This window comes from Calidris pugnax, unplaced genomic scaffold (assembly GCF_001431845.1).
Source record: "Calidris pugnax isolate Ruff unplaced genomic scaffold, ASM143184v1 scaffold11, whole genome shotgun sequence".
Classification (NCBI taxonomy): domain Eukaryota; kingdom Metazoa; phylum Chordata; class Aves; order Charadriiformes; family Scolopacidae; genus Calidris; species Calidris pugnax.
This window is the reverse complement of record NW_015090803.1, coordinates 11,412,699-11,424,881: the sequence shown is the minus strand read 5'-3', so window position 1 is coordinate 11,424,881 and position 12,183 is coordinate 11,412,699. Positions and strand designations below refer to the sequence as shown.

Here is a 12,183-nt window from a genome sequence, read left to right as displayed (position 1 = left end):
ACAGAAGTGATACATCTGCAGCTTTAAAAAAAGCTTGCAATGAATGAACATATGTTTTGAATTTGGTAATTCTTTCTCAAATCATAGGCAATTTTTCAGATATCCTCATAATGCAGTTCATCTCTACTCTCATGACTAGAAACAAAGAGCTTCTCAATAACTATTAAAACCCAGTAGACACTGCAAACATTTTTGATCAATGATTACTTGGCTTTTCAAATAAATTTGCTTCAGCAATGCTTTTCGCTCTTCAACTTCCACTGAATTGTTATGTTTTTGTTTTATGTTCTGTTGTAGGAAGGATTCTACATAGAAACTGAATCACAATTTGACAGTATTGATGGAAACCGTGTTCCAGGCTCACAATAAAAAATGACATCTTCTGCCAGTGAGGCAATGGAAAAAACTTTTTACCTTTCTGAAGTCTCACAGCTAAGCAGTACAGCGAGTTCAACATGTTAAAGACGCATAAAAAGTACTCTGAGGTCTATTTGGAGAAATCATAATTTCTTCTTAGGTAATCTGCAAATGTTCTGCTCCTTGCAGATCTTTAATAGCTTTTACCTTTACTGTTTTTCTACCGCATCCAATCACGCCGCTGATTTTTTCTTCTATCTGGATATGTTCAGATATCGTACACTTCTGAGTCGTTATTATCTTTTCTTTCAAGATGCACAGCACTTCATGTTTTCTTTCTATTACTTGCTGCAGTAAACGACTGTTTAGATTTATTGTTCTGAAAAAGAAAAGAAGCCATTAACAACGTAAATACTAGAATTGAGAAAAAACATGTTCTTAATTGCTTGAAGAAGCTTTTATTGTAAAAATAACAATGGTTTCTGTATGAGGAGTCTGCTCAAAATTATTATCTCCTCTTTTGTTATGTGGTAGCTGTAAATATCTGTATTCCACAGTAAGCCCCAACACACGTATTGAATTCTTGATTCCTTACTCTGAGCAAAAATGGCAGTTATCTGGCTACTTTCTGAGCGAAAAAAGCAAGGGGAAACAAAAAAACTTTAAGCTTCCAGCACAATACGAAAACAGCCAGCCAGGTTCTTGGGCACTGGACTGAGTCCTCTGCTACCATGAACTCACAGTGACATTAACACAGCCGTGGCAGGGGACACCAGCCAACTCTCCAGAGTCTCACGTCAGCACAAAGTGTCAGTCGGTCAATGGGTCACATCTTGCAGTCTTTACCCAAAAGAATAATTTCAACCAAAAAAGTTACTAGGGAGTACAAACAGAAGACCTGCGCTCAGGGTCTGCATTAGGAACTCCCTGCAGCCTGGCACACTGCTGCATGTATTATGCACATACACACACTGGAGATACCTATAATAGCATAATACATAATAAGCACGTAATATAACTGTAGCATCCACACATCACAAAGCTCAGCTTAGAAAGTGAAGTTGCAGTTATAGAATCATAGAATTGCCCAGGCCGGAAGGGACCTCCAAAGGTCATCTAGTCTGACCTCCCCGCAGTCAGCAGGGACACCCCCAACTAGACCAGGTTGCCCAGGGCCTCGTCGAGCCTCTCCTTGAATATCTCCAGGGATGGGGCCTCAACCACCTCCCTGGGCAACCTGTTCCAGTGCTCCACCACCCTCACAGTGAAGAACCCTCTCCTCATCTCCAGTCAAGCTACTGGAAGTTAGGAAATATATAACAAGCAATCTTCCAGTCTGCTTAGTTTCTTTGTAAAAAAAACCCCACTCTTCCTCTTGGTTTTCTCTGTCTTGCCTGACCAGATCAAGTTCCATTTCTTTCCCCCCGCTTCTCATTCATCTCAGCTTTGTCCCACAGCCCACCAGCTCTCCAGCCCTTCTTCACGTGACTTCTGTGCTACCTTCTACCCTAAGATGAGACCAGCTCTTCACCGCTCCCAGCCTCAGTGTCCCCTCCTTCCCACAGTTCATCGTTACTACTTTCTGGCCAAACTCAGTCTCATTTACCTCCTTGTCACCATTCAGTCCTGTCACCCCTGTCTTTGTGCGTCCTTCTACCTGCAGGTACGCCATCAGGCACTTCTCAATAGGGGAGGTTACATGGGATCCTTTGCACCCACGTGCTGATGTTCAGCAATGGACAATGACAGCTTGAGGTGACCAACACAGGAACACAGGTTTGGCCTTTGAAGGCCCATGTGCAGGCCAAGGGGTGCCCTGACATGCTGCTGTCAAATTCTGTGTAACCAGAATTTCCCCTTGAGGGATGAACACAGAGAGAGTGACACTTCAATGCCAACCCTCACAGCTCACCATGGATCAGTTCCAGTATTCCCTTAAACCCTGAACTGGCTGAGTAGGATCAGCACTGACCAAGTTCTTCAAAGGGCTGGATGAGAAAATACAGAAAAGATTTCATGGATTTGGGAATGGAGAAGATTACTGAAAAAACCCACCAGCTATGAACTCCTGTGTTATTCATCAGTATAACCTCACAATTTACAATTAATGACCAAGACCTGCCACAGTCAAAAACTAACTGACCTCCAATCTCTAGCTCATTCCTCCAACTTAACAAGTCATCCCTACTCCACAACGTCATTCAGCATGAGTTTAAATCCTGCTGGAGATATTTCTAAAGTTAGAGTCTTCCTAGAATGAGCAGATGAAGGATAGTGAACTCCCAGGAACAATAACTAAGAAAAGATGACAAAATTCACTACCTTGTCTTCAAGGTGCTAACAGACTTACTGGCAATGGTTAAAGCAACTTCTTAACTGCATTTAATTGATTATAAGGTGTCAATTACATTATACTTTTTGCAAAATACTCACTGGAGGTTCTCAGATGAGATGTCATATTTTCTATGAAGAGATATCTCTAGCAAGACAGTTGGAAGATTAAAAGACTGCTATCCCTGGCTCAAGTTATTCAGTCTTTCCTCCTTTTTACTGTAAATGGCTATTCATGGGGCTAAATGGCAATTCCCCAAAAATATGACAGAAAGACACGTCTGACTCCGCTTTATTTAAATCAAGATATCTCCACTTTTAATTAAAAAGTTTTAGATTTATTAGATTCTGGGGGTTTGGATTTATGCGGTCTGTGTAAGTCTGAAGTCAGCTTGCTTCTTTATTAAATTAAAAATATCCTGAGGCAATTTTTGATCTTTGGAGAGTTACATGCTTAAAGTTCAATCAGTTGGAATGGACTGTCTGAAAACCTTAAAGTTGATTGCTTAAACAAGGGAAAGAAAAATACCTCCGAAGCAATGCAGCAGCCACTGGAAAAGTACCCCCAAACATTCCTCAGATTATTAATATAACTTTTTTTTTTTTTGGTGCAAAACCATGCTTTATGCTTGGAACACAATGAATCTTTGGATTAAGGAAAAAGTGAAGAAATGTCAAACAATCCCAAACACCACTGCTCTCAGAAGTGTCTGCCAAACCACAGCTATTAGTTACTACAATAACAGACCATCAAGCACATCACATACTTCACAATAATTATTTATGATTCTGAAGAGGTGTGCTAAGCATCTTGAAAATACAAATTAATGCACTAAGAACTTGCAATTTTAACATTCGACCTAAGCAGCCACAGGGGAAAAAATACAATGAAGAAGTACAAAAGCAATTTGTCATTTGCTTTCACACGATGTATTTTTTGCCTGCTTTAGAGGATGACAAACTCTCCAGATATCCCCATAAGCCAGAGCAAAAGAAACAAAACAATCAAAGGTAGAAAAATGCAGATTAAATAGAGATTTGCTATTTCTAAATGAGCGTTAACATAAGAAGCACACAGAGCATGATTTAACTCTATACAAATGAATGACCGAAATAAAGAGACTTTTTCTTCCATCTACTCTTGCCATGTTCTGCCTGAGGGGGTACTGGTTCAGACCCCCTCATGCTCTTGGCTTTGAGGTTCAGATGCAGAACTACCAGCAGACCGAGAAAGATACAGGTAAACATGCAAAGAAGTGCAGTGAAGAAATTTCTGAGACAGCATTGGATGAGCTGCCCCAGCCCAGAGGCTACAGAGCGACACCACCACCACCATGGGGACACAGAGCCACCAGCTTCGGTCCCTGAAGCAGCGCTGCCACCAGCACCCTGCCTTGGAGCCAGCCTGGGGACCTGTGTGGCAGAGACATGGCCATGGCCTCAGCATCACGACTTGAGTGACTTCAGTGGGACACGTTCAGCTGTAAGGCTGGCAGAAATGCTCTTCTCTTCCCATGAAGTTTGGTGAGTAAATCCCACCAGATTCAGAGCTTTGTAACACATACCCTTATTAACAGTCACAAATACCTCTTCTTTCAAGACAACACAGTTAAATCCTCTCCTCTAGACTTTTGGCACTGAATTATCCATCATAAAACCCCTTAGACTCTAGGGTTGCGTGTAGACACATCCCAGGTTATCAGTGGGGCACAGTCTGGGGAAGGCAAAACATTCTGCTATTCCAGCGATTCAAACAGGAGACAACATGAGGTAAGCAAATACCCACCTTATCTAAATTATCACTGAAAGCAGCTATCAAAAGCAAAATGCAACAGGGTTAAAGTCTGACAATCAAAGCAGGGCTTAAAGTATTGCAGGGCAATGGCTGCTGCATTTGTGACTGTATTTTTGCAAGAGCATTTGCTAGTGTAACACTCTGAATATCAAGAAGATCTCTGAATGAAGGGAGCTAAATCCCTGAGATTGCATGCAGACACATGAATTGCACTGTATTTTCTTTATTATTATTTTTTAGGATTTTACAGGTATAGTTTCAGAGCTTTTCCTCCTGTTCTACAGCTATCACTCTCACCATCTCTTTCACCATCTATTGTACAAGAGCCCTCATCAATCTTGTGTGACCCGCACTACGTCACACTACTCCTTCCCACCGTGACAATCCGAGCTGAAGTACTCAAGAGTAACAAACACTATGTATAATACAATGAGATGCTGCTTTGCTAAGTCCCATTATCAACACGCAGGGTATGAGTCTGTATAAATAAAGATCACTTAAAAGATGTGGGGCTTTGTTTGGTTGTTTGTTCTGTGTAAATAACCTTCCTGAGGTCAATGATTTACTATGCTGGGAGCTCTACAGGTCAAATATGAGTAGAAATGAATCTGAGTTTTGGTTTCGCTCTCTACACATTAAGTTGGATTAAACACTCCCACTCTCCGGTAATGCGAAGGCTTCCCTCATTTTTATTCAACCTTTTTCTTCTTGCATGAGGAAAGCAGTAGAGAAAAGAAGGGAGAGAGCAGGAGCCAACTCCAAACCCCACAGCTGAGACTGAATGTCTGTTCTTAAGGTGCAGAATCCCCAACTGGACTGTCCACAAAGGAGGGGGGCTAGGACCATATTTCCATCAAATCCTCTCCAGTCTTCTCAGTAACCCAAGCCTACAAATTCTCAAAGCAAGGTACCTGCCAATTTACCAGGAATACCAAAAAGAATGGTTACTGCTCTGAGTACTCTCCATCCTCACACTGAAGTCAGCACTGTTGCCTGCCTGCACAAGATTTCACTAGTCCAAACCACCCACAAGTGAAAAAACCTTTTCAGCCCTGCACAGGGAAATGTCACCTCAAGACACCTCCTCTCCCAGCTGCAGAGACACAGGTGGCCCACTCTCAGCCTCACCCAAATGAAACTTCTTCCATAACATCCCCATGACTAATTACAAAACATCTCTCACTGCACAGCCAGAACTCATCAGCTTGTTCAGTCGTCTCCACTTCATTTATAATGCTTAACAGTTAATGCTTTCCATACAAATGCTGCTTGCTGCACAGTGAGGGTCTTCATCCAGCTTTGTTCTTTCTCCAGTAAAGACCTCTAGACGGAGTGCCATGGAGTAAAACACACCAGACCTCACGCTGACACTTTCCACCAAGCACAGGTGTGTACTATTTCTTTTGTTAATCCATTTCAAATATAACCTCTCTGACCTACTTCTTACAGTCATTCTGCAACGCAGTATCTGCTATAGTCAGCTTATTGATAGCATGTCACAATTTTCCCTACAGAATACCCTGACAAGTACTTCATAGAACACCTTCCCCAAGAATGCAAGTGACAGATAGTTCCTCTATTTTCTATTTGGCATCCTCCTTATTTTTTAAGTCACAGACACACACAATTGATTTTATTCAATCCTGTCTCATAACATTCTGTGACTTCTTATGTAGCACCTTTGGTAGAAAAATGAATGGTTTTCTCATCATAATGCATAAGTGCCCAAGGAGTTGTAAAGAACAAATAACAAAATGGTCTGAGTTTCCACCGTACTCTGATTAGGAACAGGCACTGTTTTTGTCTCAGTGTGGACAATAATTGAGTCAATGAAAGTGCATATTTAAAGTGCAATATGCAATAATATAAAAATATCTTTCAATTGTGCTAGAGCACACCACTAATAACACTTAGCCTGTTTTTCTAATATGCTAATCATAGGGTTAGGAATCACTTACATGAAATGATGAAGTGTGACAGGCAAACCTTTCTGCAGCTGATGGGGACTGACTGACTGCTGCCACTTGGTCCTGTTTCTTTCTCTATGCTGTCACTGTCCTCTCAGGACTTCTATTTCATTCACCTTACACAACTTAGTGAAACAGGAAAAACAAACAAGTTAATTTGTTAATCCATGGGAACCAGAGATTATAACCTCCTCACAATCCTTTTCACTGGAGGGGAGAATACAGAACAACTGAGGTTGGAAGGTCATCTAGTCTAACCTCCCTGCTCAAGCAGGGCCATCTAGAGAAGACTGCCCAGGATCATGTCTCCAAGGATGGAGACTCCACAACCTTTCTGGGCAACCTCTACCAGTCCTCAGTCATCCTCACAGTGAAAAAGCATTTCCCAATGTTCAGAAAGAGCCTCCTGTGTTTCAGTCTGTGGCCATTGCTTCTTGTTCTGTCACTGGGCACCACTGAAAGAGCCTGACTCAGTCCTCTTTGAATTCGTCCTTCAGGTATTTCTATACAGTAATAAGATCACCCCCTAAGCCTTCTCTTCTCAGGTCTCTCAGCCTTTCCTCAAATGTGAGGTGCTCCAGTTGCTTCATCATCTTCCTGGCCTTTCACTGGACTCTCTCCAGTATGTCCATCTCTCCCCTGTAACTGGGGAGCCCAGAACTGGACACATTACTCCAGGTGTGGCCTCACCAGTGCTGAGCAGAGGTGAAGGATCACCTCCCCCAACCTGCCAGCACACTCCTCCTCACGCAGCCTAGGAGACCAGCAGCCTTCTTTGCAGCAAGGATGCATTGCTGGCTCATGTCCAACTTGGTGTCCACCAGGATGTCCAGGTCCTTTTCTGCAAACCAGCCTTCCAACCAGTCAGCTCCCACCACACACCGGTACCTGGGGTTGCTTCACATGCAGAACTTTCTTCTTCCCGTTGAACTGCATGAGGTTCCCACCAGCCCAGCCTGTTGAGTCCCCTCTGGATGGCAACACAACCTTCTGGGTGTTATCAGCCACTCCTCCCAGTTTTGTGTCATCAGCAAAATTGCTGAGGGTACACTCATCAACCCCATCCCCCAGATGAATAATGAAGATGTTAAACACGACTGCACCCAGTATTGTCTCCTGGGGTACACCACTAGTCACTGGCCTCTAACTAGACTTTGTACCCTCTGGGCCCAGCCATTCAGCCAGTTTTCAATCCACCTCACTGTCTGCTCATGCAGCCCATAATTCAGCAGCTTCTCTCTCAGGATCTTATGGCAGACAGTATTGAAAGCCTTAAAATAGAAGATGGAATATACTCTTAAATCCGTAGCAATGCCACCGAGTTAAAGGCACAGGACTCTGACCTGAAACCAGTATGTTACACTGCTCTGTGAATTAGCAAGTGCGATGTGATACAAAAAGCAAGGATAATATAAAATAAACTATGCTGTTTATACACCTAAAAGTATCATTTAATTGATTTTTTGTATTGCTTATTACGTTAATACGTGTGTTCTGCATTTCCAATATCATTCCTTCTCCAAATCAGGAAGGATCTCACCCCGCATCCTTCAGCTGTCATCCCTTTTCAGAAAAGGAGAGCCCGTGTGGCATCTGGAATCTAATTAAAAGATCAGTAGGATTCTCCTTGAGAAGGTTCACATAAGAAGTGACAGGAAACCGATTTGCTGCCACTCAGCACTTCCAGCTTGTGGAACCTTGAAGACTCACATGACTTAGTTCAGAAGGCACATCAGCTTTGACTTTTTTTGTTTGTTTGCTTTCTGCTATTTATCTGCAACTTTGACTTGAACAGCCTAACACAAGAACAACATTTTAAAATGGAACTTAATTAGGCTATATATGTAGAAATAATAAATGAAACCATAATTGATCAAACAAGCACAACCAACGTATGTCATTAGATGAAATCAAGAACACTTTGCTGACTCTCATCTCACAAGGACTGAGGAGTAAACGTCCTCTTACTACCACAAAGCTTGGTATCCAAAACCCAGTAACTTGTAGGCCCCAGCACTCCCAACTGCTGAATTCCTAATTCCACACACTGCTCCATGGATGAGACAAAAGCTAGAAGCTTGGACACAATCTATCATAAATCATAGAATACTTACGAATGAGTAACTGGAATTTTATTTGTAAGGGACTGTCACAATTTCCAGTGAGCCTCGGCATTATTATTATTAAAATAAAAATTCTGTTTTCCTCATAATTTTCAGTGACCTGGCAGAAGCCAGATGGACTGGATATCAATTCTACACTTTGCATCATAAGCCTTAATAAGCTATGAGCATCTAAGAATTAGCTCCTTGTATAAAGGGGCACACACATTAACCTCATTTACAGTTATATTCAGATCAGTGTAGAGCTACTGCTTTTCCACACTCAAAAGTGGACAATATATTTTTAAGTATTTAGTTACATTCAGGATTATAACCTGCGCTGAAGTAAATTTGATTTGCTATAGGAGAATTATTTGTTTTAAACGAGTAGTTAACTTACTGCAGAAAACTAAGGAAAAGCTTCCTGATCTAAGCAGAAGTTACTCTAGTTTGGTTTTCTGTAGGACTCTTGCCTAGTGTTAGAAACAAAATTTTAAATCTTGATTGACACTATTTTTCTGATACTACATGCATACTAATTTTAGGGGCCAGTATTTTCTATATTCCATATTTAGCCCAGTATTTTCTGCTTTTAATAAGATATTTAAGTACAAAGATAGCAAGGTGCTTTATTGGAATAAGTTTGTTGATTTGTGAATGCTCATGATAAAAATAGCAGCCATTTGTTCCCGCGAAAATGGAGAATTGATTATTTCTAGAACACCAGTGTATCTAAAGATTTATACTGCTTCTGATAACTTTTCCACTGATAACAAAAACCTATCAACTTTATCTCCAGAGCATCAGCAAAGGCTATTAAAATTTATTACACCTCCTCCTAGAGATTTAGGGTGCAGTGCTGTCACCAACGAACCACCCTGATCTCCCCTGAGTAGGTCCCTCAGCAACACACAGTAGACCCCTGACTCATCAGCTGGTTGCCAGGTAGGTTTTGGTTTTAAGATTATAGTTCAGAAAAATCTGGGGGTTTCCTCCCAGTTAGAACAGCATGTAACAGCGAGCAATAAACTATGTTTTGTTCAACTACTAGAACATGCATTGATTATGCTTGCTCACCTTTACTACTACTTCAACTTCAAATAATCCAATTTTCTAGCACAGTTGCTCACACACACACAAAAAATATAAAGTATGGTAATTCTGAATTCAGTTTTCATAGAATTTGCCTCAGTAACACAGAGAAACTAATCCCTTTTTTTTCCCCCCCAGACTGTCACCTCAGTACAGTCCCTCAAAGAAGGATTTGACCCTTGTTTCACATAGTAATTAATGCAAATACATAAGATGAAACTGCAAAGAGATGTTCTTAAAATGAAAAGCGAAAGGTTTGACCAAGCTCTTAAAATCTGGACATTTTCATTTTGGCATATATGATTTAGCACCTGAAAATAAGAGTTTACAATAAAAATAATTCTCAAACTACGGCAACACGACAGAAACAATTGTTCAGTGACCACAGCTGGCCCAAGTCTTTCAGCTCAGAAATCTTTCCAGGCCATTACAATGCCCACATTAAAAACGTACCTGTCCTTGACGTCTTTCATAAGCTGCTGCAAGTCAATCTCCTGCTTCCTCAGGTTTCCAAACGAGGACTGGTTTTCCACATAGCTCTTCCCTCCAGCTCCCAGGCTGATGTTTCCAAATGAAGTCCCAATACTTCCTTGAACAAAATCTTCAAACTTCCCCATGTATTTTGCAAAGTCAGACTCCACAATTACTAGAAAAGCAATAAAAGTAACTTCAACCTGTGAAGAGAAGGGCTGAAACAGCCCTGAAGTGATTGAAAAAACGAAACTTACAGAAAATATGACAAGTTAATGAAGGCAAGGAACAGTATAGAGCATGTAAATAACGAAATTGACAGCTCTACAACTCTTTCTCCTGCTTCCTCCATATTTTCATCACCTTTGCTCTGCTGTCTTTTATAGTTTGCCATTTTAGAAAAACATAAGGTGATTGAAATGCTGAGCTTAAGTACTACGGAAGATTTACAAGGAATGACTGAAACTTACTTCAGCTACTAGGGAAAACTACAAAGCAGACCTGCTGCTATAATAGAGTTAATATTTTGCCATTATCTTGACATATCTCATTACAGGCCTGTCCCAAAGCCCACTGAAAGCCAATGGAAGCATCTAAGTGGCTTAAACCAACCCTGAATTTTATACACCTATAAACCAAAGAACTGACTCAGAATCAGCTAATCTTCTAAGCCAGATACAATTAAAATCTAAACTTAACTTAGGGACTTGTTTATTTTCCTGGATGGAATTGTGGCATGCCCAGAAATATGGGATTCCAGCTCATTAATCCTAAAACCTGGTTAGGACTGTTGCAGCTGGATGAAGAAAGAAGTACAAGGGTCGACCATTTTTAACAGTCTGTGCAAGAAGAAAGGAAGCAGTCGTAAAACTTGCTTGGCCTTGCCTGTGCAAGCATAGCTGTAAATATCTGTATTCCACAGTAAGCCCCAACACACGTATTGAATTCTTGATTCCTTACTCTGAGCAAAAATGGCAGTTATCTGGCTACTTTCTGAGCGAAAAAAGCAAGGGGAAACAAAAAAACTTTAAGCTTCCAGCACAATACGAAAACAGCCAGCCAGGTTCTTGGGCACTGGACTGAGTCCTCTGCTACCATGAACTCACAGTGACATTAACACAGCCGTGGCAGGGGACACCAGCCAACTCTCCAGAGTCTCACGTCAGCACAAAGTGTCAGTCGGTCAATGGGTCACATCTTGCAGTCTTTACCCAAAAGAATAATTTCAACCAAAAAAGTTACTAGGGAGTACAAACAGAAGACCTGCGCTCAGGGTCTGCATTAGGAACTCCCTGCAGCCTGGCACACTGCTGCATGTATTATGCACATACACACACTGGAGATACCTATAATAGCATAATACATAATAAGCACGTAATATAACTGTAGCATCCACACATCACAAAGCTCAGCTTAGAAAGTGAAGTTGCAGTTATAGAATCATAGAATTGCCCAGGCCGGAAGGGACCTCCAAAGGTCATCTAGTCTGACCTCCCCGCAGTCAGCAGGGACACCCCCAACTAGACCAGGTTGCCCAGGGCCTCGTCGAGCCTCTCCTTGAATATCTCCAGGGATGGGGCCTCAACCACCTCCCTGGGCAACCTGTTCCAGTGCTCCACCACCCTCACAGTGAAGAACCCTCTCCTCATCTCCAGTCAAGCTACTGGAAGTTAGGAAATATATAACAAGCAATCTTCCAGTCTGCTTAGTTTCTTTGTAAAAAAAACCCCACTCTTCCTCTTGGTTTTCTCTGTCTTGCCTGACCAGATCAAGTTCCATTTCTTTCCCCCCGCTTCTCATTCATCTCAGCTTTGTCCCACAGCCCACCAGCTCTCCAGCCCTTCTTCACGTGACTTCTGTGCTACCTTCTACCCTAAGATGAGACCAGCTCTTCACCGCTCCCAGCCTCAGTGTCCCCTCCTTCCCACAGTTCATCGTTACTACTTTCTGGCCAAACTCAGTCTCATTTACCTCCTTGTCACCATTCAGTCCTGTCACCCCTGTCTTTGTGCGTCCTTCTACCTGCAGGTACGCCATCAGGCACTTCTCAATAGGGGAGGTTACATGG

At 41.9% G+C, this 12,183-nt stretch overlaps 1 protein-coding gene across 1 annotated transcript in view; it reads right to left on the bottom strand.

Moving 5' to 3' along the window:
- The window catches only part of DFNA5 (deafness, autosomal dominant 5), a 55,545-nt gene that overhangs the window by 28,724 nt on the left and 14,638 nt on the right, over positions 1-12,183 (bottom strand). Inside the window, 1 exon segment of the mRNA XM_014937637.1 lies at positions 565-736. Within this exon segment, the coding sequence (XP_014793123.1) occupies positions 565-736 (172 nt within the window).